Below are 25,715 nucleotides of genomic sequence, written 5' to 3'. Positions count from 1 at the left end.
TCGACAGGTTGATGATTGGTTAAGATGTGTGGTCCAGTTAGAAAAATGATAAATATTGTAAAAATGTACTATTCGCGTGTAATCTTACACCTACCTGTCGCTGTATGAGAATGTTAAGGAGGAATTTTAATAAATTTATTTTTTTCTGAAGAAAAAAGTCTACTAACCAGACGGTAATAAAGCGATTTATGAAATGAGGAAAAAAGATATTACGCTTTAAAGCTTAAATTATAAAGAAAGGTCAAAGTCACAGCATTTATCAGCAAAAAAAACACACACACATACTTTCAACAAAAACGAATGTCAAGTCGTCGACCGGAACTAAACGTTTGGCCCTTCCTCTATAAATCATCTGTAGGTAGTGAAAGAAACGAGAACGAGAAATAAAGAAGTGTCGCAAAGTACAAGCCCAATATTTATTTGGCACTTGCTGCCAAAATGGTGGCGCTTGTTACGGAAGTAATGGTATGTTAATGAAATGCCGCGTAGCAGCATATTCGTGGATAGTACTAGAAACTTTGTAACACGCAGCATATGGTGGAGGTACGGTTTTTGGCACCGTTCCAAGATTCTAGATCGAGCGGGTGAATGAATTGCTGTACCTCGTCACAACAAGACCAAGGTTGAGTATGACTTTTTTTAATAAAATACACAGAACAGAAAATCAATGCAATAAATTATTTTGTTATTGCTTTTTACTGCTCAATCACGATCAGTAGAAAAAAATACTTATCGCATTTTACAACAAAAAAAAACATGGGTTCAACCATATGTAAACCACCCAGAACAAAAGGGAATTAAAAATATCAATCTTAAGGTTAATGTGATCTGAAACACGGTACCACGGTGCAATTTCGGTGCCAACACATTAGTTTTCGTTCGTTGAACTTTAATTATACGCCAACACACGAATAATTGCAACGCAATGACAATGTGCTTATTTTGTTTTTTTTTGCCTCAGTCACGCACATTGGCACTTACATTGGGATCGCTTGATTTTTCGTGTACTGTTTCAGGGTATGAGTTTTCAAATACAACCAACAAATGAGTGAAAAATCACAAACACATGATGAAATATCGACAATACTACCATGAGATGAATGATTCTATGAATCGTCAAGTGTTGACAATTGTTTCGACTAGCACATCATAACACAGATAATTGCTATATGTTGATGGTGGTAGTATTATTTGAAATTGAATTCTTATTCACTGAAGTATAAGTAATAAAATTGTAAAAAAAACCGTCAAAATTATATTGTTTAAAAAATTAAATTCTAAACCAGTTTACTCACAATGGCTAATCAAATAATGAGCGGCACTCAGTTCGGTTTAACAGATTTTAGTTACAGTCGTTAAATTTCCTCACACGACACTACACTAATTCTACTAAAATTGAAAGCAGATGTCTTAACCGACCATGCGCCTCCATTAGACTAAGTGTGAAGTACCAGGCACCTCCATCAGTTTTATTACAAGCGCCCACATACGTTCTTGCGCCACATATACCCATGGTGGTGCTAATGGTTGCTACAAAAATGTTTAATTAAGATAGATTTAATAATAAAAAAAATAAAATGGCGAGGAAAAAAAGGAAAAAAAAGGAATTGAAGAATTTAAATTTTATAAAGGGAAACAGTTCATTTTACAATATCCTAATTTTTATTTAAAAAAAAATTAACTGCATTTGTATTCGATCTCAAAACACAGCTCAAAATGTGTTTGAAAATGTTAAAAAAATGTTAACATTCCAATCTAACCGGCAGCAAACGCTGGCTGTCCGCTTACATGCCCTCTAGAAACTACCACAGGCATGATATGACATAAAAATGGATTTTCAAGTGCCTCCCTCGCGGTGTCACGGTATGCGCATCTCCCTTAGCCTAAAACCCCTACAACACAGACCAGCTGTCTCTGTTTGTTTTCATGAAGCGCAAAACATACATGTAACGCACGGCAAACAGAGAGCAACCGAGCAACAAATAATGTGACATTGTAAAAAGTGCTAAAACGCCATAACGCAACATCCACAAACCCACTGGCATGCCACACACGCTGGTAAGGTATTGGTGGTGGTATGATAACAACCGAACAGCAGTGCCGAAGACGATCGCAAGTGGATATTTTCGTCCCACGGGGAAATCGATCGGGCAAAGGAAAGCAAAAACAAAACAAAAAAATGAACCACACGACACACGACGGTGGGAGCCTTCAGCGCAATCGCACTACTGCTGGGCATCGGAATTGCTATCGGGAATTGGTTAAAAAAAAGTGGACAAGCAAGAAGGAAAAAAAGAAAACAAATACACATCCCAACGTTTCCGCGCGTTACCGCATGGTACCCGTACCACCGCAAAGCCGGTGTCGAAGGAAGAAGCATCACACGAAAGCACGAATACCCACTGTAACACTCCGTGAGATTGCTCGTGTTGCTATAGTCTAAATGAGCTATCCTCGTACGCGACCATCGTCAGTAACCAGTGAGTTGCCCAACGGAACGGAAACCAAAATCCGGAACTAGCACACGGGGTACAACCTTCCATCGAGCGTTGTCTTACTTGACACAGTTTGACCTTGTCCGTTTAGAAAAAAAGGATCTGTGAGGTTGATTAAAAAACAGTTCGAATAATTCGCGACCAAACAACAGAAAGGTTGATCGGTAAAGAATCGACTAAAACACAACGGTTCTATAACAGCAGGCAGCAAAGCAAAACAGTAACCTATCATCATCATCATGGGTGTTCAGGATCTGCAGGATCATGTACTGGTGCAGTGTGACTTCGAAATCTTCGGTCAGGTGCAAGGTGCGTTTTGCTTATGAATACACGTGGCGAAATTAAAGGACATTCTGTGATATCGAAGTGTGAACAATGACCGGCGATCTATCCGTGTGATAATATTTTTGCACCATTTATGAATGTTACGGGCCACAGATCAAGCCCAGCAGTGCTTAAGTGTCCGTTTGATTGATCGATTGATTGATCTCTTCAACGTGGATCGTTTGGTTAAGGAAATAGATCACACCTAAAATGAAAAAAAGTTAACATGGAAGCATTTAAACAGGAGAAAACTTAACTCTTCGCTATCCCCATAAAAAGAATGAACTTGGTTTGTGTTTAAAAAAAATAATACAACACCAATAAGATCAACATAACTTGGCTCTTGCTCGAAAGTACACGGCAGACAGCCTTTAAATGTAATGAGGACAAAACAAAAGAAGAACAAGCATGAAGCCACTTTGCCACTAATAATATCTCTCTGTCCTATTTCCGTCAGTTGTTTACTTTTACTCTCCAATCGGTCAATTGTCTGTCACATCATGTTTGACGATGCTCTGGCCCTCGGTTGTATTCCGATGTTGACACAAGTGTAAAATATGTCATCGTGAATATGTTAACTTATTGACATGGGGGGGGGGTTTGATTTGAGTTATTTTTACGTGAACCATATTACGTCGCAACGGGGTGTCTTACCTGGAAACTGTGCTTGAGGGAAAAACCCTTAACAGTCCTAGCACATGCAGATGGGCAGCAGCAGCAGCAGAAGTATTAACTTCGCGACTAATAACGAACGGTTTGACCGTATTTGATCGACTTTCTAGAACGTTCCCCTACCATACAATGGTGAAGATCAATACAAAACGAGATTTCGTTCGAACGAAGACGTAAATTTCGATGGCCCAAACGAAACGCCATCCAATCGAATCAACCGTGGCTAGGAGTAATTCACCGATTCAATACAACCGCTCACAGGCGGGTGTAATCGTCCCATACACATCGTACATCACGCTTCATCAGCGTCTTCAAGCCAGTTTATACCCCGAACGTACCAGAACGTCGTACCGGTTGCATATTTTTAGCATCGAATTTTAGCCCTCGGGCCCGTTTCGCGTGTTGATCTGCTGCTTCGGTTTCCTCTCTCAGGCTCCCTCTCCTGCTCGTGCATGTGTGTATCCTATTACTTAATTGTGTTTGGGACGCCGCATTGTGTCGAGAGCGTTATTTATGGCCAGCTCTTACACGAGCTGGGCGAACGTCTCGTGCCGTTCCTTTCGTTCAAAGGGCGTGCAGGGAGCTGACGTTGCCCTACGCTGATGTGATTGGATCTGCATCAATTTCGGGATGCACGTGTCAAAACGAAACATTAACATATGAATATCAACCATATGGTTCTTTCAGGATATGTTAACGAGGATATTTTAACCATAAAAAAACAACCTTAAATGTTACCACAAAACAATGAAGAACAACTTTACGTTTTGTTTCCGTTTCCAGGCTGTGGCTTTACCAAATTCTGCCGGGACAACTGTCTGGCGCTGGGCATTAAAGGATGGGTGAAAAACTCCAAGCAGGGTACCATCATGGGCAAGATGCAGGGTGCCAAGGGTGACGTCGGTAAAATGTAAGTAATCCATCGCTTCATCTCATTTATTTAACCCGTCCACTAACACAGAAACGGATAGACTGATGAAATATGGCTTCCGGAGTGTACTTTATCTAAAATGCAACGCAGCAAGGACATCCCTCGTGGCATTGTCAAGATGCGCCGGGAATAGAAGTGATAGATAGAAGTGTATCTAGGTGAAGGTTATAGAACCGATTAATTACACCACATGTTGCCCTACATCAGGTGCCGGAAATCACGATGACCTAGAGGGAAACTAGCATTTCTTAAGGTGCACAGGAAAAACATCTAAACACGACAGATTTGTAGTGAAAGTGATTGTCAACAGGATACGCTCTAAACGGGGATTCCCCCCTAGCGACGAGCATATTTGCATGCGCTTCGTGTACAACAAATTTCAGCCTCGCTTGCACACGGGCAGGAGTGGTCGTTTCTATTTTTTCTAAAAATAAAAACAATCATAATAAGCATACTTGTTACCTACGGAGTGGAAAGTGTGTCTACAGCACGAGGAGGTATTAGTGGTACGGGTTTTTGGCTACTTTTCAACCGACCAAAAACCCCCAACAGCCAACAGACGCCGTACGTACAGTAACCGCGTTAGCGTACAGTGACACTTGGGGCGTAGACAGAAGGCATGAATTTTTTCGATTTTTATCCGTCGCCAAGACGATCGTGAAGTTTATCGCCCGTCGCCATCCATCGCTGATGCTCTCTTTTATCACCGCACGGGGTTAAAGCAAAACGGATTGCAAAATCCGATCTAGCGCTCTGGTTGGCTGAATTGCGCTTTGAATAAGAAGGACTATGATGAACAAATAAGACCCCGTTAACATCCAATATTGCCCAATAAATTACCTGTCAACGTGTGCAATCGTATGATAGCAAAATTTTCATCCTCTATGATCATCATGTGATCGTTGTGTTGTTTTCGATCGTGCTGGCAGAAGAGCATGAAGATGTATAGAGACTGAGTGTAAATACAGGATTTCAGAGAAATTTCAACCTTGACATAGCGCTTGTTTACGATGTGCTTGACCTAATTGCGCTACTAGAACCGGGGAGAGATTCGACTGCTGCTTGTTAACAAATAACATTTACATACAATTTCGATGTCATTTACATGTTTCCAATTTGCTTAACGTGTTCTCAACATCATCTTTCTCTTTTTAGGGTCGATTGGCTTTCCAAAACCGGTTCGCCCGGATGCAAAATCGATAAGGCAGAATTCACCAACTGGGGCACCTGTTCGCGGTTGGCGTTTACGGACTTTGCAATTAGATTTTAAGTTACGCCGCCGTTACTTACATGTACACACCCTTGCCCGTACTCACGCACCCGGCGTGGGGAATAACACATTAAGCGTTAAGCAGTGATGTATTCTATTTTAATTTGGATAATTATTCTATGATAGAGATACCATGAATGGCACCATGGAAAAAGGGTGGCACTGGTCCGAGAATGCTTCTTTAACGAATACAATCATTCGCGATCGCGAATGTTGAGCGAGAAGCTGTTTAGATAATATTATTATTATGTGTTTTCTATGTATGTCTCACTGTGTGTCCCGTTTGGCAGAACAGGACATCTGCACTGTATTCGAGTTACCGGTATGGGAAGAGAGAGGTAAATTGACAGGGCGATAGTGTAGGAACAGAGATCAATAATTGTACTGAAGTGTAGGGATCCGTTTCCGTTCGTTAAACACTTCCGGTCTGAATCGGTAGTCATCAGTAAGCGTACTTACGCGAAATACGAATCACACCTAAAAGCAGAAGAAAAACATAAACACACATTATACATTACATGCAATTTTTTCATCCGCAATGAACGAACACTTCGATTAGGTTTAAGCATATTTATATTTGATCTGTAAATACTGTGAATGAGAAGATAGATGAAGATGAGAGCAATAAAGCGTCAATCTAACCTGTGAAGCTTCCCGTCTTATTCGTTGGTGTACGAACTGCGGCTGCACCGGCTTCTTGTCGAAGGTTTGCTTGAATGCTATGCACGGATAGACACGAATATTTTGCACAATTTCGCACACTTTAGCGTGACCGTATTGCGGAAGCGAATATTTCACACCTTTCTATCGTAACTCGAAGAAACACGGGACGAAAGGAACGCACTAAAACACAAACCAGCTGAAAGCACACTCGCCAATAGCCACAGCAGAAGCGATAAATAAATGAAAAGTAAACAAACAACGTGTTTGACAGCCGGTCCGGGCAGTGTTGCCAGTTCGGTGGATAAAATTGCAAAATGCATGGTGGAGTTGCGCAAACACAGTGAGTAGCATAAATATAATACTACCTTCCTATTGATTGTGTAGGTTAAACTGAAAAGTTAGTCCACAACACCTCTTCTCTGTGTAATTCATCCCATAAAGATATTAAGATGATACATTTATTTAAAGATTAACAAAACTCGAACTGCTGTTTTAAGCAATTGAAAGAATTTTATTAGTAAATTTGATGATACAAAAAATATCGCACAACAAAAAGAAATATTTTAATCTATTCGATGAAAACACCCCACTGCTCCAATCACCCTTAGCCAGCAAACTATTCCAACACGACTCGTAACAGGCTCCCTATTGCTACCATCGGCATCACAATCAGATGCGAACAATCTTCCAAAGTATGTACAAACGAATAAACGAAATCAAGTAAAAAATAAAACGGAAGCGTGAATACGAGCGATCGGAACGTGTAGGATACGGACATGAAATATGTTGCAAAACAAAAAAAATGAAGCACAATGAGTCGCATAATGGTATAGAAATAATACATCACAATTTGCCGATTGAAAGCATAAATTATCCATATCGGTTTACTGGACCTGTGCGCTGTTGTCACCCGTATGCCACGAGCGCCCAAAAACGGCCAGTGGATTAAACGAGGCACAAACGACGAACGACGACGGTAGTCGCGTTCGGAACAGCTCCACTCATCTGACCGCTGACAGTGGTATGTAGTGCGCACGATAGTAGTACGCACAGAAGCCGACCAGTATCGAGAATGCGGTCGTAACAAACACCGACCGACGGGACAGTTGCAGATGGGGCAGAAACCGACTGATGATGGAGTTCGAGACCGGGGGTGGTTTTTTGCCATACAGTTTTCGATATTCACGTTCACGCTCTTCGTTAATACGTTGCTGTTTCCTGTGCGGGAAGAGAATAAGTTGCAAACATCATTAGAATGAAATAGGACCCAAAAGTATTTGCTATTCAGTGCATACTCTTTGGCGATCATCGTTTCGACATCCTTTTCGATTACCCGTGGGGGATACTTTCGGTACAAATTTTCGGCACTCTTTAGCAAGTATTCAAATGGGAGATCTTCAGGTAGCTGCAAACGAAAAACGTACCAAAAAGATGTTAATATTGTGAATAGTTTTTTTTTAAACTTCAGCCGCTACTTACCTGTGAGAGTAAACAGTGCAGAGAAGCCATATCACAGTCCTCCTGAAATATCTCATTCTGGCGATAAATCACGATCGCGGAGGTAACGTAGATTGGCAGTAGAAAATCGGACGCCAGAAAGTAGTCGTACAATCGTACCACCGAACGGTACGAGTTCAGACTGTGCCCGAACCAGGTCAGGTACCATGGTAAGGCAAAGAGTGTTCCTACCGTTGATCTGCGAAGGAAAATTTGTCGGAAATAAGGGATTAATGCGTTTACTAATAATGTTCTCTTTTGGCATTTTTTACCTTTCCAGGTAGCTACACAGTGCCGCATTTTCCCGGCGTACAAGCGGATAAATGAACATCAATCGTCGCTGTGTTGGTTCCATCGTTTCTTGCATACATTCGACCAGATGGTTCGTGGACAATATTTCCATCACGTGAAATGCAACCTCTTCACCCACGACAAGCAGGAACGTGATTGCTACATCGTGGTATCCCTGAAATAGGAAAACAAATCGTTTCGTTGTATTCGAATAGTAAAAGCTTATTTAATCGATAGTACACTCACTTGGTAATACTTCAGATGTGGGTACTTGATAATGACACGAAGAATCAGCACGGTTAGCTGATCCTGCAGTGCCACACGCTGCTCGTATGGAATGCCGGGTGGAAAGCGCTTCAGCGAGCGGTTAACATCCAGTACCACCTGATTGTACTCGGGATGGTTGTTTAATTCCTCCAGCGAAGGTGCTGGATCGACCTGTTGTGGGTCAACACCGACCAGCAGTGGCCAGATCTTTCGCCGCAAGTCATCTATCAAATTTTGTTCAAAAAAGATCAATTTAGTTTCTGCTCTAAAACCTAGTTTTTGATAAATATTTACTTATTAATGTGTTTCAATGACACATGTTCAAGTTAAAGTGCATTTTAAACATTTGAAATTTAATAAAATCGTTCGTTACGCCTCGATGCTTCGTTGCGCGGATAAGCGGATTTTCATTACGCGCAAATACTCCTTCCTCGGTGTATACAAACACATACTCACACCCATACATGCACACAAACAAACATTTCAGTGTTGTTCGCGCATGAACACCGTCCGTGGAGTTGTAATTTAACTTTCACGCGCTTCAAGTTTCCCTCTTATTCGAATGGCTTCGACCTTGGCTAAATAACGTCTGCCTGCTGCCGTTGTTTTACGGTCGCGCAAACAATAAATGTACACCAGAAAGCGCTAACTTACCATTTATAAGACCGTACTCCGATTTGGCAAACTGCTTCCAGGCCTCCAACGGTGTCTTCGGGTCGTCCAGTGCGTTTTCGATCTTAATGCGTTTCAGTTTTTCCTCATGATTTTCCGGAACTAAAACGATACGTATAGGGATGGGAAATTAGAGGCGGTTTGGCACACAATAGAATGACGATGGTACATACATTTCTCGAAGCTTAACTCTGTCGGTTCATCCGATCGTCGGTGATTGTTAGGTTGTACGAGGGCAATGTTTTTCCCGGCCAGTCCGGGCGATGTTGTGCCGTTGGAGGAGTTTTCCTCATCGTGCGCCCGAATGAGACGGGTCGATTCATTTATTTCATCATCCTCATTGATGCACTTTTGTACCCCACTACTACCTTCAGTTTCACCCTCGCGAGACATTCCGGATTCGTTATCACCGTTTGCGGTCGGAGCGGGATTACATGATTCTTCTAGCGTCGATAGAGATTCAGGATGTTCGTCACTGTCTTCCGCCTCACGGTACGACAACGTACGCTTTTCCAATGGGCCATTAAGCTGTTCTACCCGTTCCATGGTGCTGTTCACATTCCAATGGTTGTTGGTGCGCGATTAAATTATCGGTGTCACTGTACGGCCCCTTATCCGAAGCACTGAGTCATGTAATCGAGTACTGCCACCTCCAACGCTCCAGTCGCGAAATGGAAACACAAGAAAACGTTCACGCCGTTCGTACAAATCGCAGCTTATCGATTTTCCACCGAGAAATTGTGAAGAGCAGCTGTTTACTCTTTTTTCTCTTTTAGCTTTGGTGTTCGTGCTTGTTATTTTTTTTTGTTTTTGCTTTTTCTACGCGACAATCGTTCAAAACAAATCTTTTCATCAAGCTAACTGACCCAAGCAGCGATTTTCCTCCGAGCTGCGTTGACAATTTTTCGCCCCCGGGGGCGAAAAATTTGTTCCTTTTTTTGGCTTATTTTTTTGTAGAAAAAAAGCTATCTCTTCTTCATCGAAAGTATTTGCTTTTAATGTCTTCCTACAGTCATTTATAATTGAGCAAAAATATTCGGATTATCCATTTCTTGCTAGTTTTACCGTAGTTATAAAACTACACTTGCTGTTGATTTGACAACACTGTAATGAAAAGCGAATTTGTTGCTTGGATGATGGCGTTTGAGGCACCCTGTAAATTATGCAAAAATAATTTTATTTCAAATTATTTTAAAATACATTTAGAAACTATTTGCCCTTCGCAGTTACTTAAACTGCTATTGTAAAGTTTTAAATACTGCTTCTTCTCTTCAAATGACCGAGTTGCCTAAAGCGGCTTTTGTTGTAACATAACATATTGAATGGGCCTTTGCGGGAATAAAACAATGCTACATTTATCATTTTTGTCTATATTTGAGCCTTCCAGCTTAAATACTTCCTTATAAAAGTACCGGCTACATGAGCAACCTGAACACATTGCGATGCAAACGATTAAATCATTATTTTTTGTTTTCTGTTAGATTTTTCATAAACTGGATCACTTCAGGATCACACATCAGCGAGCTCTTCTTTTGATTTAATATCATCGCAAATATATCCATTCGTGGACTGGACTTGGCTGGCCTATCGCCCTTGTCACCCGCTTCTCGGTCATTCAACTCCCCGTCCTGATCGGTGGAATTGATGCTGCTATTGGTTGTATCATTACTATTTGCAGCACCAGGCGACAGAAGTAGATCATTTGTTCGAATGGCTGTCGGACCGTTTGATGGTACGATTGCTGCTGTAGGTGCGCTTGATGTGTGTTTAGAGGCATTTTTGGTTTTCTGTCTTTTTGTCCTAGGAGCACCGGTTACACTAGCTGCTGCCGTAGCACCATTCTTGTCCTTGGGATCATGTTTATCGTGGGGTGAATCTTTAACCGTTTCCTGCAAACGTTTCTTGACGTGGAGGTTGAGTTTTTCCTTAATTTTGATGTCACTTTTATCGTCACTTTCCATCGTGTCCCGCCTTATCGATGGCGCGTACTTTCACTTTCGTTTCTTATCGTGTAATCGCGCTTCGTTACATTGATGTAATGTAAACAAATGGTGTAAATCATCGGTGAAGGTCTTCTACACCCTACGGCAGAGGCAGCTGCTACGTGCAGTTAAAATTAAGCCTATACTGTTACTAAATCCTTGAACAGCATTCGTCTTTACCAATTTTTAGGATTCACGGGCGCAAATCCAAAGAAAACGGAATCCGAAAAAGTTGTAAACAAAGTTGTTTTGTACAGGTAATGTCAAACATCAGTACGATAGAAAAAACAGGGTTGGTAGCGAGATATAATAAAATAATCTAATTTTAATAGTTTATAAACCCTTTTATGCAGTTCTATTTCATCTGATAATGTTTATTTTTTACTTCAAAGCAATAAGAAATCAGTCCACTTCAGACAAAACTTATAAAAGTAGTTACAATTTCACTCGACCACCCGTTGACTTCGATCACTAGCCCTGCATTGTCGTGCTGTCACATTGCGAAGCAGCATAAATGACAACTGTCATAATTTTCACAAGCGCCGAAGAAGAAGTTTGTGTTTCAGTCGTGTTGTGGTTATTTTTACTTAAATTTACCTAATAAAATCGTGTTGCAATTGTTTAAAGCTGCAAAAAAGCAAACTGCAACATGTCAGCACACGATCAAATGCGGGCAATGCTTGATCAGCTGATGGGAACGGCTAGAAATGGTAAGTTAAAGTTTTGCAACCACACGACCTCCGTCGGAGAGGCGGAACCATATTGCTGTGCAGTGGTAGTGATTGTTTTTATGCGCATCGCAGAATGTTTCACGTTATCAACCATTTGTGTTTTCCCCGTGTTTATCTTCCTATCAGGCGAAACCAATCGGTACTCGGTGAAGTTCTACGACAGCAAAGTATGTAAGAGTTTTTTATTAGGCTGCTGCCCGCACGAGATCCTGGCCTCAACGGTAAGTAATGCCCACGGAATGGTTCGATACGTTTGTACGCTTAGGTATCAATGTCTTCCTTTACTTTACAAACTCTCTATCCAGACATGTTGTTGTCGTTACATATCTTCCCACATGAAAGTATTGTCCAAAATTGTCTGAACGAAATCCAAGTATAATTAGATTACATGTTTACCAAATACCATATCCACGGTGAAGGTTGTGGCAATCGTGCGCATTATGACAGTCTGCTCGTATTACTCTATTTTTCCCACTCTTGTCGGTTCTGTTCTATTTTACAGACGGTCACAACAAGTCGCTTTTTCCTCATATTCCAAGCAAAAATAAAAAGTCATTTCAAAAAGGAATGAAAAGAATATCCACACTAAAAATGATAATGGGAAAGCGAAGGTGCGTGTGATTGGTAAGTTGCTCTCACCGCATACGTGGACACCAATCCGTAAGCTAAAAAACAAATCTGTCGCATTCTAGATGTGCATGTGCTATGCATATAAAACACCAAAAATCAATCTCATCTTCCGCTTAGGGTGCCCGACCGCTTATGGTTGTCGATTTGGTTTCGTTCGATTGACTCACAAATAACGCAGAAAGCGCGTACGATAAACCAATAAGAACAGATCTAGTCCAGGGTATTACACAAGCTCGTATCCGTCCACAAGGCACAAGCTCTTCTAGCGCACGATAAGTGATGATGGCACTGGTTGATGAGAGGGAGATGGTTGGTGATGGGAGATAATATACTGAAGCAGAGTCGTAAGTACACTGTACCCAGCTCATCTTCACCTGTGCTATTCAAAGAAATCCTTTAACAGTACCACGTGTCATCTGCTCATTACCGCTCTCCAACGATGCCAACCGTTTAGTTCCCTACTTTACCATCTTGCCAATAAAGCGATTCGCGCAGGAAAACCACCGAAAAAAAGGGGTTGCGGTCACTTTAGTAGACAGGCTGCTGCTGCTGTCGTACGTAAGTGTTTCCTACTACTTTGCCGCAAAACATATCAATATTCCTTATTCTCAACCTACTCTACCAGCGATAGATGATAATCTGATTTTTGTTGTATTTTGCCCGACGATGCGTAATCAGTGCGCGAGTATCCGGATTATGCGTATCGATCCTACATTCTTCCCATTACCGGCACATAAGCTTAGTTGAACATCAAGTAATAAAAATCCCCGTATCAGTAGTACAAATTACATACGCATCGCGGAAGAAATGTGTATGTGTGTGTGGTGTCACTAGTAATGTGCACCCTCCCCTCCTCTCCCAGGCATTGTCCGTTGGTCTGCGCGTTTAGTGTAATCAAAGCGAATGGTAATCGGTCTTGGGTACGTATTAATAACGAAACGAAACCAAAAGCACACGAGAGCAAATCCTATTGACTTCATCTGATCCTGGTTGCGCTTACGGGTACGTAAATAATTTATGTGACTGAAACCAACAGAGTATACGTAATGGATCGGATACACAATTTACAAATCGATCGGTGTTGAAGACAGTTGAACAGTTATTGTATACAGAAAAAAAAGAAGCAGGAGAATGAGACTAAGAAGTTCGAAAAGGCAGAGTTTTATGTTTGCAGAAGCGATATAGCAAGACTTAATAGAATATTACACACAATTTGCTAGAGAATATTTGCAGCGCCTTTTTTATATGTTCATTCCTAATACTCAATTGGAACTATAGACAGCTTCGGACAGATATTCCGTTTGATTCCCTTTTGATTTACAATAGATAAGGTTTTTGTAGACAATTGTTATTCATTTTCAGTTATTCAGTTCAACATTTTTCAACAAAAAAAGGTATTTTTTCAGGTAGAACGGCCTGGCCGTATTGATAAAAAAGTTATTTATTAAATAACAATTCCTATAAATTTACTAAATATAGAAAACATAAATAATTACGTTACGTACATATGTATTGTTTTCGGAAAGGATAATAGTAATGCTGTAATGTATAGGGTTAGGTACATTCTTAGGGACACACTCTACCAATTCATAGCATTAAAACAATCACACCGTTGATTTGTGGACGTTTCTCATTATTTAGCTGTGTGGTGTTGAATATTTTGGTGAGTAACAAAACATCATCCAATGTACATTTTACCTAGGTTCTTTACGCAAAATCAATTTTCTTCGATAGTAGCCTTTTTTACCAAAATAAGCTATTTTTTGATTTTACAGGATCATCTACTTGCTTTCCATGCACGCTGCACCATCAAGCGTGAGATATCATTTTGTAGCATATTTATACTGAATGAATTGTTAATCGTTTGATTGTATGCGGATGGTGCAGTGAAGGGCAAATTTAATGATGCAATTGTAGCGGTGTTACATTATATGAGATTAGATTTTACACATTTAAGTCGCGCTGTCTTGCCCTTTTCGGTGTCATGTATGTTTGTGCCCCACTTGTACTAAACAATCGAGTGTTTTGTTTTTCCTTCTTTCTCCCCTCCGTTCCTTAACGGTGTGTAGCGTATGGACCTTGGCGAATGTCCAAAGGTGCACGATCTGGCCCTGCGAGCCGATTACGAAAATGCGTCGAAGAACAAGGACTATTATTATGATGTGGATGTAAGTACTTTATCCGTACAATTGTATGTCTGTTTCAGCGATATTTTATTCATTGTGTTTTTTACCTCTTTTCCTCTGGAAGGCAATGGAACATTTGCAAGCTTTCATCGCAGATTGCGATCGTCGCACGGAAGCGGCAAAGAAGCGGCTTGCTGAAACACAGGAAGAATTGACCGCCGAGGTGGCAGCAAAGGCAAATGCGGTGCATGAACTGGCCGAGGAAATAGGCAAGAAACTTGCCAAAGCGGAAGCTCTAGGTGAGGCCGGGCAGGTGGAGGAAAGCATGAAGCTTATGTCGGAAATCGAAGAGCTTCGCTCGGAAAAGAATCGCGCCGAACAGGAATATCGCAGTTCGATACCGGCCAGTACCTATCAGCAGCAGAAGTTGCGCGTGTGTGAAGTCTGCTCAGCCTATCTGGGTATACACGATAACGATATTCGGCTGGCGGATCACTTTGGCGGTAAGCTACATCTTGGCTTTTTGGCCATTCGTGAAAAGTTGGCCGAGCTGGAGAAAACGGCAGGGCCGCGCCAGAAGGAGCTACGGAAAACGGGTCGTGATCGTGACCATGAGGATCGTAGCCGATCACGGTACGTCGGCGGAAGGGAACTCGATCGGCGTTCCCGGGCATTGGCTCGCAGCCGTGATCGAAAGGATACAGGAGGGTAAGTTTAGCTCTGCCACACGACAATGTATTTAATGTATATCCCAATTTAATGTGGACTTTTATTTAACTTACAGGCGTGAAATTAAACCTGCGGACGAGCGGAAAGATCGTAACGAAGGGTAAGTTGCATATGGTTTCTAAACATGTTCCATTGTTACTTACAATATCCTTTCATTTGTAGTCGCGAACGTGACCGTGATCAACGCGATCGCGGTGAACGACGCCGTTCGTCCGATCGCAACAACAGGCGGTCTAGGAGCCGTGATCGTAGCCGCGAGCGTGATCGTCACAACGATCGCCGACGACGATCACGATCGCGCGAAAGATCCAGACGGTAAGCATCTATAATCATGTAGACATCCTAATAAAAACAGGTACTAGAGGATAGGTAGCTGAAATATCCCACATCGATCGTAAGAAGGAAGTATGTGTGAGAGTAACGTGTAACGCAACAATTAATAAACACAATTATCTGCAACAAATAGTGACACGGTGGATCAGTCTGATCGTGCCGTGAATGGATTCACCGGAGCATCGATTAATTTGTAAGCATAGTATTTCTTTACTCTCATTTCTTTTCAATTTAACCTTTTTCTTTAACATATTTGTTACACACACAAAAACAATAATTTGGCAAATAGGAAGACGTGTGAGGCATAATTTGTTTGTTCTCTCACTCGCTAGAACGATTTGTTAGAATGATTATGTTTTATTTTTCTTCTTCAAAATTGTAACTATGTTTCTTTCCGGTAGTAGTGTGTTCTTGGTGAAAATAAGTTAAAAAACAATGCTACAAAACGATATTTGTAGTGCGATATTTGCGAGTGTATTGAATTGTGGTGCATTCGTCGAAAATTACTTCGATACCGACCCTAGAGGGCGAGCAACAAAATTGGCGGTACCTCTGAGTATGTATTTCAAGCGTGTTATACAAAATTATATTAAGTGTCCAATTGTAGGATAGAATCAACTGTAAAAAAAAAACGAAAGTAAGATTAATCCGCGAAGAGTAGATTCGTTCGGATGAGAGCGATCATTGAACCTGAAGTAATGTTCTGTCTTAGTTTGTCTTTGATTTCAAGTAAATAGAATTTTAAATATAAATATGTTTTCACGCATATATGAGTCCATCTGTCCTCCTTATCGCCAGACACGGTCCAGCGTTAAAATGTTCCGATCTGCAAATATGTTCGGGCTTTCATTTTTGGTAAGTGAAAGATGTATTTTTCACCTTTTTGCATGACACAACAACTATACCTGCTGTTGCTCTTTGGCAAAGTGGATCGAGTGCCCGATTGGATCACTATTTCTTATCAAATAAGGAACTACACAACACGTAAGGTTTTTTGTATAGTATTGCGTTACGAGAAATACAAATTTAGCCGATAAGCATTTGAGCAAACTACCTTTAATAAAAGCTCTGTACCAACCCGTACAGATTTTGTAGTTGAATAGAAGAAATAAAATCAAGAATACGTGTCAATTATTGTTTTGTTATTTACCTAAAAGTTAAACTGGAAATCCGAAAACTAAATAAATTCATATGATAAACCTGACGAGTGTAAATGTCTGTTTCGGCCACTGTAAAGTATCAACAATCTGCTGGCAACACTGCCCCATTGGGGTGTCTGACGTGTTTCAGCTGACGTTTGAATGTTTTGGTCGGCGTCGGCATTTTTTCAGCGGCTGTGGCAAAAACAAGTGTACGTCCGCTTCATCAACTACCAAGACGTCGCACTGTATCCAAGTATCAGTATCAGTTGTTTTAAATAATGCAACAATAACAGGCAAATCTGAACAAGAATCCCGCTGCAACAATGTTGACCACCGAGTTTGTCCAGCTGGCGCTGTTGTTCGGTTCCGGATCTATATTTTTTCTTTTCGTTTTGGTAAGTAATGGGTGGAGCGAAGTTGGTATATGCAAAACCGATTGTTAACCAACCCATTTTTAGCTTGGTATAGTTCTGAAGGTGACGACGACACCGTTTCCCACAATAGTACGTCATAGAAAGGAAGAGTACTATGTCGATCCGAATGCAATCAATAATCAACCGTTTCCGTCGTTAGACGACGAACCAACGGTGCGGTTGAGTGTGATCGTTCCCGCATTTGACGAAGAAAAAAGACGTAAGCCGAATACACTATAATGTTAGAAACAGATTGTTATAGTTTAATCTTTTTTTTCCAGTGCCCCTCATGCTGGATGAATGTTTAGATTATCTGGAAAAACGTGCTGGAAAAGAGAAAAACTTCACCTACGAGGTGATCATCGTGAGCGATGGTAGCCGTGATCGAACGCCAAGTGTTGCGTTCGAGTACGTCAAACTATACGGTGCAAATAAGGTGCGTTTGCTGAAACTGGAAGAAAACCGTGGTAAGGGTGGTGCGGTTCGTCTTGGGATGCTTAGCAGCCGTGGCCAGTTTCTACTGTTTGCCGATGCGGACGGTGCGACAAAGTTCGCCGATTATGCGAAACTTGAACGCAGCATGGAACAAATGACGGGCTTTGAATGGAAGCGCGATGCACTAACGATTGGTTCGCGTGCTCATCTGGAGCAGGAAGCTACGGCGAAACGAACAATCTTCCGCACGATCCTAATGCACGGATTTCACCTTCTGGTGTGGACGTTTGCGGTCAAAAAGGTGCGTGATACACAATGTGGATTCAAGCTTGTTTCGCGTTCGGCCGCCCGGAAACTGTTTCAGGTGATGCACGTCGAACGATGGGCATTCGATGTGGAGCTGCTGTTCATTGCACAATCGTACAACATTCCGATCGAGGAGGTTGCAGTAAACTGGACGGAGATCGAGGGTTCAAAGCTGACACCGTTCTGGTCCTGGTTAGAGATGGGTCGGGATTTGATGCTGATCTGGTTCCGGTACGCGATCGGTGCATGGCAGTTGCGGAAAGAGCACGTTAATTGAAAGTCGTGAGAAGCCGTTCACGCTTTTAGGTTTAGTTTTTAAACATTTTCTTTTGCGATATCTTAGTTTGTGCAACAGAATAATCTAAATGTAGACATAGATGAGACAGATGGAATAAACATAAGCGAAATCGTGGCCTCTGTACGCGATCGATGTTATTACTTTTTTCAAAATATTTTAATTGAAAGCGATGATTCGTTATTTTTCCACATCTATTAAAGGGACTGTCACTTACCTTTCTTCATGGACCAGATAAAAGGCACATTTTTCCATTGTCCTTAAATTTAAACCGTTGAATTTTCAGCAATTCTTTTCCATCCCCCAAAAACTAACCCTTCTGTACAGTGTCACTACTGACGTTTCGTCCAAACGTAAACAAACCTCCAGGCCAGCAGCTGTCAAAACAGACCGCGACTACATTGCAACAACCGCAGAGAAGAAAAACATTGTTCTTGCGTGCATTTTCGGTAAGATGCCCATTTCGGTGATGATAAACTAGTGTTTGGCATTAAAGTGCTTCGTATGAATGCCTTTGAGCATGCTAAATGTATGGTGTAAGTGTATGTGAATTGTATAGGGTCGAATGGTAAACTCCAAACAACCTTTATCTGTTGCATTTTGTGCGTAAGTTCCAGCACATGCGATCATGCACGATGTTAAGCGAACGGGAAAGTGTGATGTGAATTTGTTAACTTACACTTTGCTCCAATCCGAGCACGAGTTAGACATCGGTTTGAGTGTGTGATTGTTGAAATAAAATTAAAAAAAAAAAATCAAGGGAATACCCATCCGTGTCGCGTACCATACAAGCAGAACGCGAAAAAAAAAGAAATCGTCGCGGTTCGGTGAAGTCTTGTCGTTCTCCAATTCAGTTGCGTGCGTAGGCTGACCGCGGAACCAAGTCCTTAACGAGAACGTGTCCGACGACGGCAGTGTAAATGTACGCGTTTGTCGCGAACGATCAATCCATCGCTGTTCCGGTTAGCCTCGGGAATCGCAAAACTCGCTCCGGAAAGAATGCCCCCGTCCCGGTCGTAGGGCATAGCCAAGGTTCACATGTTTTTTGCGGGTCGCGCGGGTCGTGGTACGCGGGTCGTGGTACGCGGGTCGTGGTTCGTCTGGCGATAAGTGGGTTCGTGGAGCACAATCAGCTTCATTGTGACGATTGACGATCGTGAATAAGGGGCGAAGCTCTAGTGGTGCACGCAATCTAGTGAGCATCGGCAAAAATTGCAAGTGTACACATGCGAAACATGTGCTGCTGTCCACCGGAAGAGAAAACAAGTAGAGAAACCATCATAGAGTAGGCGATGAAATGGTTTAAAAATCGATCGATTGATCACACTCTGTAACGTTTCTATTCGGATGTTGATCAATGAATCAGCTGTAAATAATGAGTCAGTAGCCAGTAGCATCGCACATCTTTCCTTCTGCACCTGCACCATTCAATTAAGGCTGTTCACTTTCACTTGTTCTTTTTTAGTAATTATCTCCTTTCCTCACTGTTGCTTCTTTGGAGTAGCTTTATTACATATTTAAAAGCATTTCTCTTAATCCTTCCCTTTCATATAATAGTTCATACCTTCTTCAAAGGTTTGTAATCAATTTTGCTGATCTGACAGAAATTCAGGTGGGCTCGTCAGCATCCAACATATTACCGTATTACCGGTATGAATCCAGAGAAATGACAAAAATTTCCGGATATTAACACCTTGCGGACCGGTTTTTCCTACCGACTCCTCGTGGACAAGAGTTTTCAAAAGAGCACCCCGGCGAAAGAAAGTAGATTACGTCGTTTACAACTCAACTCACAGCTGACTCACCGGCACCGTTTGGCAACCGGTGCACGCTTGATTGATCTTAAAAAAACCCTCCCAAAGAACCGGATGCCAGTGAAGGGCAGTTTATGATGGGTGACCATACCTTAACGTCTGTGATATCACGGGCATGGAATGCATTTCTGCACAGGTTCCCAATGACACGATCCGGGATACAGGTGCGGTGTGTATGGTTATATAAATTCCATCAACGCTCGGGCACGATCCTGGATGGATGTTGAATCGGTGTAATAACCAGCTTACGGTCCCAGTGAGTCATCCTAGCCAATGCGGGAACCTTCTTTGTTTGGTGTTTAAATGGATTTTTGTGGGTCAAGCATAGAGTGCTTTAAATTGCCATTTTTGGATGTACTGAGGCAGTATTAATTCGACGAGATCAACCACAGAATTTTTATTTACAAAAACGGTTAGTTTTTGGCGATATGCGGAACACTTCACGATCCAAATAAGAATGACACGAATGTCGAATTATTAAAGAGCAAAATTTTGCCGACAGTACAGGTTATTAATATATAATTTATCTCCATACCCCAAAGAAAAAACTTAGGTTTATTCGTCTTTTTTAGCACCATTTACTACCCCCTTATTTACATCCCCGTATCAAGGCGACATCATTCCAAAATTTTAAAAATTTAGTCACTCGATCGTTTGCTATCTTTGCTGCTTGAAGAAGGAAAAAATATAAGCGGACACTTCCTAATCGGATCCTGCTACAACATGCCCAACCTCCACGGATTCTAAGAACCATCCGATGACGACGGGTCCGAGTAACAAGAAGACAAATCTCACCCGATAGCCACGAAACAGAAGACAAAAAAACGATCATTTCGTTTCGCTTCCTTTTGCGTTGCGCCAGTGCAATGTGCGAGAACCTCGAACGCGTAACGCGTCCTGTTGCCGATCGGTTCGATCGGTACGCGGGTAGAATTAATTATGCCATTGTATCGAGAATCGGGCGAATGTTTGTTTGTGCGTTTTACCTTCGCTCTGCCTCCTACATCGCAACCGAACCGATCGGTGTCCATTCACTGGGGGGAGAGCGGGTTGGTCCACACGCGAACGATACGGTGACCGCACCGACTGTGTCCGCGTCTTTTACTTCACAAACTTATGGTTTGACCATTGCCTTTTTCGCGCTAATGCCCGGTATGCAAATGAACCGGTTCCGTACTGTGTTCCCGGCGGCGGCGGGAACAGTTTTCTTCTCTGTCGCGTATTAGGTTTTTTTTGTGATGAGTTTTTTTGTTTTTCGAAAACTTTTTTGTTTAGTTGTGTATTTTGTTATTTTGTGTGCGTTTTTTTGTTTTTGTTGTTTATTGCCCATTTGTGACGCAAAGTGTTTTCTTTGATGAAATTTCGTTACCCGTTCTTGAGGGTTAGTTTTACATCGAGAAGCGAACGGAAAACGTGGTGCCACTGGTATCCCCGTGGTTTAAATAGAATATGACATAATTAAAAACATAGGCGCACGACTTGATCTTATCTACCGATCCTTATGGGTTTTAGTGATTAGATTGTAAATCGCTTCCGTGATAAAAAAAAAACATTTCTTTTGGGTCACCAACAAGCATTGCGACAGTAAAGCAGTGAATGGATTGATTGATTACCTTTTGTCCAGTTTGTTTGAAGATAAAACTAAGTGCAGTGTGTTGAACTATCAGTTTAGAAACATGAAACCAGGCTAAGAATATTCTACTCGCATATAGTAGTGTTTAACATCAGTGTGTTCAACTTTAGTCAAATTTTTTATTAAGTAAACCCAACGCGTTCAAGTATGCCATAATGGTGCCCATACCGAGTAAAGACGTGCAGTAACAAATCAATCTAGCTCTCAACCACCCAAAGCCGGTGTTAGTCCTTATAGAGAAGGTCTCTTGTTCATCAGGCCTTATACTCAGCTAGTCGATGCCGGAAACAAGTGCAACTAGTCGTCGTAAAGCAGCAGCAGCAGCAGCCATTAATAGCGATCGGTACATCAGGAACGGTACACGATCGCGAAGATGATGACCGAACGGCGGAGCGATTTTGTGCTAAAATCCGGCTATATGGTGAAACGGTCCCAAAACAAAAAACGCTTCACGCCGGTCAACTACAAGACGCGCTGGTTCGAGCTGACGCGTTTCTATCTCTCGTACTATGATATTGGAAATTTGGAGGTAAGTTTTTTGGGTTTTCGCTTTGTTTTTGGGACGCCTCCCTTTAGGTGGGATAAATGCGGACAATTGTCCATGTGGAAAATTGCAATTTTGTCTGATCGATCTTGAAACGCCTGCTGAAGAAGGGTGCTTTGGAAAGCGATGTTTGCTAACATATTAATCGTACTTACCCCGTGTGTGTCTGTATCCTTCTGCGATTAATGTACATTAAAACAACAAAACAAAAGCAATACTAATTGAACCTTCTGGTTCGCTTTTAATCACAATGTTACGATGGGATGTGGTGTTCCACGTTATGCTGCTGAAACCGGGAAAGGACGTTGCATTGGTGTGCTTAAAGTTTAAATCACTAAACAAGACGATCAGCTGCATACATTCCTAACAAGAACACAAATCAAAACCAAACCACATGTGCTCGCTGACATCATCATCATAATCCACAGTCATCGGTGCGCCACAACCATCATTTAATCGATTAAACATCAGCGCATGATCATCAGCTCGCACACAAACACCATATTGGCAATCTTTCATCGATCATTGTCATCAGTTTTATTTTTGGGGTGGATGGAGAATGAAACAATCATGTCGTCGACTCGTTCAATTAACTGTAGTGCTTTTAATTGCGTGTTTAGTGTGTATGTGGTTCTTTTTTTTTAAATGGTTTTCTTCTGCATTCGAGAGTTTCGCTTTCTGTCTGTTTCATATGCAGGCGATATGATTTCCGACACCGGAAGTAGGGTGTCTTAATCTTTGCAGAAATGTTTACCATCCCAATCGGTTTCAGACTGGTCGAACAAAGATAACCACCTAACGCTAAAAGACCGTCATCAATCATTGTCATTGTTTTGTTTTGTGGTTCTTCGGTTCAAGTCCTGGCGCGAAGCGTTGTGCAAAAAATCGTCCCAAGACCGGTGTGGAGCAGACATTTTTTTACTAAATATATTCATATGTTATTCCATCTTTTTTTTTATTCTCTTCATTTAATTTTCCTTGTTTTTATTACAAATCAATTTTTTTTACCTAAATTTTTCTTCATACTATTTTCAAACAATAATTTTTATAATTTGTGTAATAAATGTACGAGATTACAAGAGCAAGCCTATTTGCTCCGAATGATTTACTAAACCTTCATTTACAGTTTGTGCGTGTGTGGTATATGTGAATGAGAATAGTTTAGTTATAGTAAAGCATTCGGCAACGGAGTGATGTTGCATGTGTCAGGGAATCTAGTTCCTCTAGAGATTTGCCAAACATAATAACTCATTTTTCGGATTGTTACCATAAGGTATGTAATATTCATATTAATTATTTCATTTTACGTTTTATGCAATCTGCTATCCCGCCCGTAGCATCATGTTTAGAACGTTGAGCTAAATAATCCATAATTATTGTTTTTTAGTCCTCCAATTGAATCCAATGCCTACATTAAGGCGCAAAAAACGAGCTGTAAAATAGTGTGTGTGTGTGTGTGTTTGGGTGTACAAGTAAGTTTTCAACGTTTTACATTAGGGTCATTTGAGGGTTGAAGTACTGCGTTACTTAAAACCACTGTGAATAATAAATGGATAAAGCTTCAAAGCAAGCGTCAATCCGAAATACCAAAGCGAACTATTTAGTCACAGATATTAATATTGCGCTGCATATGGTGGGATCAGAAGGAAATCATATATTATGAACTACTCCCGAGTACTGAAACCATCAGTACTCAGTAGAGATGTGCAAAGTGAGTAAGAGTGAGATAGTGAGTGAGAACGCTGTATTGAACGAGTTTCGTTCACTCACCACGAGGAGTTTTAGTGACTCTATGTTCACTTACTCACTCATGAGCCGTGGTGAGTCGAGTCGCAAAACGAGTAAATACGTGAGTTGAAACGAAAATGTCCGAGTGAGTTGAAATTTTGAGTAATTCAGCAAATTTTATAAATTGATTTATTTTAATACCAATTGGTTGGAATAAGTTTCTTTTCATTCAAATAATGCTTTAAATAAAAAAGAATAAGAAATTATAAAAAAATTAAAAAAATATAAAAATTTGGAAATTTCATAAGGTTCATTTTTGCACCAAGTTTGGCCTATAACTCTGTCGGTATCCAACGGATCGCCAATCTTTAACCTGTGGTCAATAGATGGTACCAATGGCTCCATTTTCTTCTTGGACGGCCATGCCCTCAGATGTCTGCGCCAGAAATTATTCGAGGAACCAAGTTCCATACCCTGTTTGAGAAAATGTAAAATTTTCCTCATTTTTGCACCCATTTTTGCCTATAACTCGGTCGGTATCCAACGGATCACCAATCTTTAACCTGTGGTCGATAGACGGCAACAATGGCTACATTTTCTTCTTGGACGGCCATGCCCTCAGATGTCTGTGTCAGAAGTTATTCGAGGAACCAAGTTCCATACCCTGTTTGAGAAAATGTAAAATTTTCCTCATTTTTGAGCAATATAGCAAAATTCATAAATATGATATATTTTAATGCGAATTTGTTGCAATAACTTTCTTTTCACTCAAATAATACTTTAAACACAAAAAAGAATAAAAAATCGGAAAAAAAATAAAAAAAAAATTTCAACTCAATAATTTCATAAGGCTTACCCCTTACGTTTTTTTTGAGAAATTTTGCAAAAAAAAATTAAATTGATTTATTTTAATGCCAATTGGTTGCAATAAGTTTCTTTTCGCTCAAATAATGTTTTAAATTAAAAAAAGAATAAAAAATTAGAAAAAATTAAACAATTATAAAAATTTGAAAATTTCATAAGGCTCATATTTGCACCAAGTTTTGCCTATAACTCTGTCGGTATTTAACGGATCGCCAATCTTTAACCTGTGATCGATAGATGGCACCAATGGCTACATTTTCTTCTTGGACGGCCATGCCCTCAGATGTCTGTGTCAGAAATTATTCGCGGAACCAAGTTCAATACCCTGTTTGAGAAAATGTAAAATTGTCCTCATTTTTGAGCAATGTAGCAAAATTTATAAATGTGATATATTAGAATGCGAATTTGTTGCAATAAGTTTCTTCTCACTCAAATAATGCTTTGAATTAAAAAAATAATAAAAAATCAGAAAAAAATTTTAAAAAAATTTTCAACTCGAAAATTTCATAAGGGGTACCCATTGCCATTTTTTTGAGAAATTTTGCAAAAAAATTTAAATTGATTTATTTTAATGCCAATTGGCTGAAATAAGTTTCTTTTCACTCAAATAATGTTTTAAATAAAAAAAGGGGTAAAAAGTATTAAAAAATCGCACATCTTCGTTCAACTCACTCGCACATTTTCGCTTCAACTCACGTATTTACTCTTTTTGCAACTCGACTCACCACGGCTACATGCTTACACTCTTGAGTAGATATAATGAGCGAACCTTAACTTATACGTTTATGCCGGATTTTTTATGACTCCTAAATGAGTCGTTAAACGAACTGACTCCTCATAACGACTCATTCAGTCTGAGTTGACTCACTAAAAAAAGGTGTTATTCTCATCTCTAGTACTCAGCAGGGAAACAGCTGATTCATTTGAA

General features: G+C 40.8%; 7 protein-coding genes across 16 annotated transcripts in view; 4 read left to right on the top strand and 3 right to left on the bottom strand.

Moving 5' to 3' along the window:
• Positions 1-6,678, bottom strand: part of LOC125775161 (phosphopentomutase) — a 57,539-nt gene extending 50,861 nt beyond the window's left edge. Inside the window, exon 1 of one of the 2 annotated variants that reach the window (XM_049445700.1) lies at positions 6,335-6,678. The gene's annotated coding sequence lies outside the window, so the exon portion shown is untranslated. Of the gene's footprint in view, positions 1-1,295; positions 1,440-6,334 lie in introns of those variants that run through there. The other variant, XM_049445704.1, reaches the window with a different exon arrangement.
• Positions 2,433-6,341, top strand: LOC125775197 (acylphosphatase-2). Its single transcript, XM_049445751.1, has 3 exons — positions 2,433-2,804; positions 4,275-4,401; positions 5,578-6,341. Exons 1-3 carry the CDS (start codon positions 2,735-2,737, stop codon positions 5,690-5,692), a joined length of 312 nt encoding a protein of 103 aa, XP_049301708.1. The 5' UTR covers positions 2,433-2,734; the 3' UTR covers positions 5,693-6,341.
• Positions 6,679-6,843: 165 nt separating the features above from the next.
• Positions 6,844-9,952, bottom strand: LOC125775165 (TBC1 domain family member 20). The gene is made up of 7 exons (XM_049445707.1): positions 9,256-9,952; positions 9,065-9,184; positions 8,390-8,634; positions 8,125-8,318; positions 7,835-8,051; positions 7,651-7,760; positions 6,844-7,573 (listed from the first exon to the last, which is right to left on the bottom strand). The coding sequence occupies exons 1-7, from the start codon at positions 9,626-9,628 to the stop codon at positions 7,357-7,359; spliced, it is 1,476 nt and encodes a 491-aa protein (XP_049301664.1). The 5' UTR covers positions 9,629-9,952; the 3' UTR covers positions 6,844-7,356.
• A 491-nt stretch (positions 9,953-10,443) lies between these two features.
• LOC125775193 (uncharacterized) lies at positions 10,444-11,324 on the bottom strand. Its single transcript, XM_049445747.1, has one exon. It carries the CDS (start codon positions 11,041-11,043, stop codon positions 10,543-10,545), a length of 501 nt encoding a protein of 166 aa, XP_049301704.1. The 5' UTR covers positions 11,044-11,324; the 3' UTR covers positions 10,444-10,542.
• Positions 11,325-11,578: 254 nt separating this feature from the next.
• LOC125775172 (putative RNA-binding protein Luc7-like 2) lies at positions 11,579-16,744 on the top strand. 6 transcript variants are annotated; one of them, XM_049445721.1, is made up of 9 exons: positions 11,737-11,774; positions 11,922-12,016; positions 12,298-12,419; positions 12,543-12,769; positions 12,829-12,983; positions 14,495-14,593; positions 14,676-15,259; positions 15,336-15,380; positions 15,443-16,744. In XM_049445721.1, the coding sequence occupies exons 4-9, from the start codon at positions 12,721-12,723 to the stop codon at positions 15,597-15,599; spliced, it is 1,089 nt and encodes a 362-aa protein (XP_049301678.1). In that variant the 5' UTR covers positions 11,737-11,774; positions 11,922-12,016; positions 12,298-12,419; positions 12,543-12,720; the 3' UTR covers positions 15,600-16,744. The 6 variants fall into 6 exon arrangements, with proteins under 6 accessions (XP_049301679.1, XP_049301678.1, XP_049301681.1 ...); XM_049445724.1 differs by having other exon boundaries at positions 12,488-12,769; positions 12,880-12,983; XM_049445719.1 differs by having other exon boundaries at positions 12,488-12,769.
• Positions 16,745-16,903: 159 nt separating this feature from the next.
• On the top strand, positions 16,904-18,330 carry LOC125775173 (dolichyl-phosphate beta-glucosyltransferase). Its single transcript, XM_049445726.1, has 3 exons — positions 16,904-17,150; positions 17,214-17,388; positions 17,450-18,330. The coding sequence occupies exons 1-3, from the start codon at positions 17,079-17,081 to the stop codon at positions 18,184-18,186; spliced, it is 984 nt and encodes a 327-aa protein (XP_049301683.1). The 5' UTR covers positions 16,904-17,078; the 3' UTR covers positions 18,187-18,330.
• A 169-nt stretch (positions 18,331-18,499) lies between these two features.
• The window catches only part of LOC125775160 (tyrosine-protein kinase Btk29A-like), a 71,108-nt gene continuing 63,892 nt past the window's right edge, over positions 18,500-25,715 (top strand). Inside the window, exons 1-2 of one of the 4 annotated variants that reach the window (XM_049445693.1) lie at positions 18,500-18,740; positions 21,643-22,180. In XM_049445693.1, coding sequence (XP_049301650.1) covers positions 22,025-22,180 — 156 coding nt within the window. In that variant the 5' untranslated portion in view covers positions 18,500-18,740; positions 21,643-22,024. Of the gene's footprint in view, positions 18,747-19,282; positions 22,181-25,715 lie in introns of those variants that run through there. The other 3 variants (XM_049445692.1, XM_049445694.1, XM_049445691.1) reach the window with 3 other exon arrangements.

This window comes from Anopheles funestus, chromosome 2RL (genome assembly GCF_943734845.2).
Source record: "Anopheles funestus chromosome 2RL, idAnoFuneDA-416_04, whole genome shotgun sequence".
NCBI lineage: Eukaryota > Metazoa > Arthropoda > Insecta > Diptera > Culicidae > Anopheles > Anopheles funestus.
Note: the sequence above shows the minus strand (reverse complement) of the source record. Positions and strands in the feature narration are given on the sequence as shown.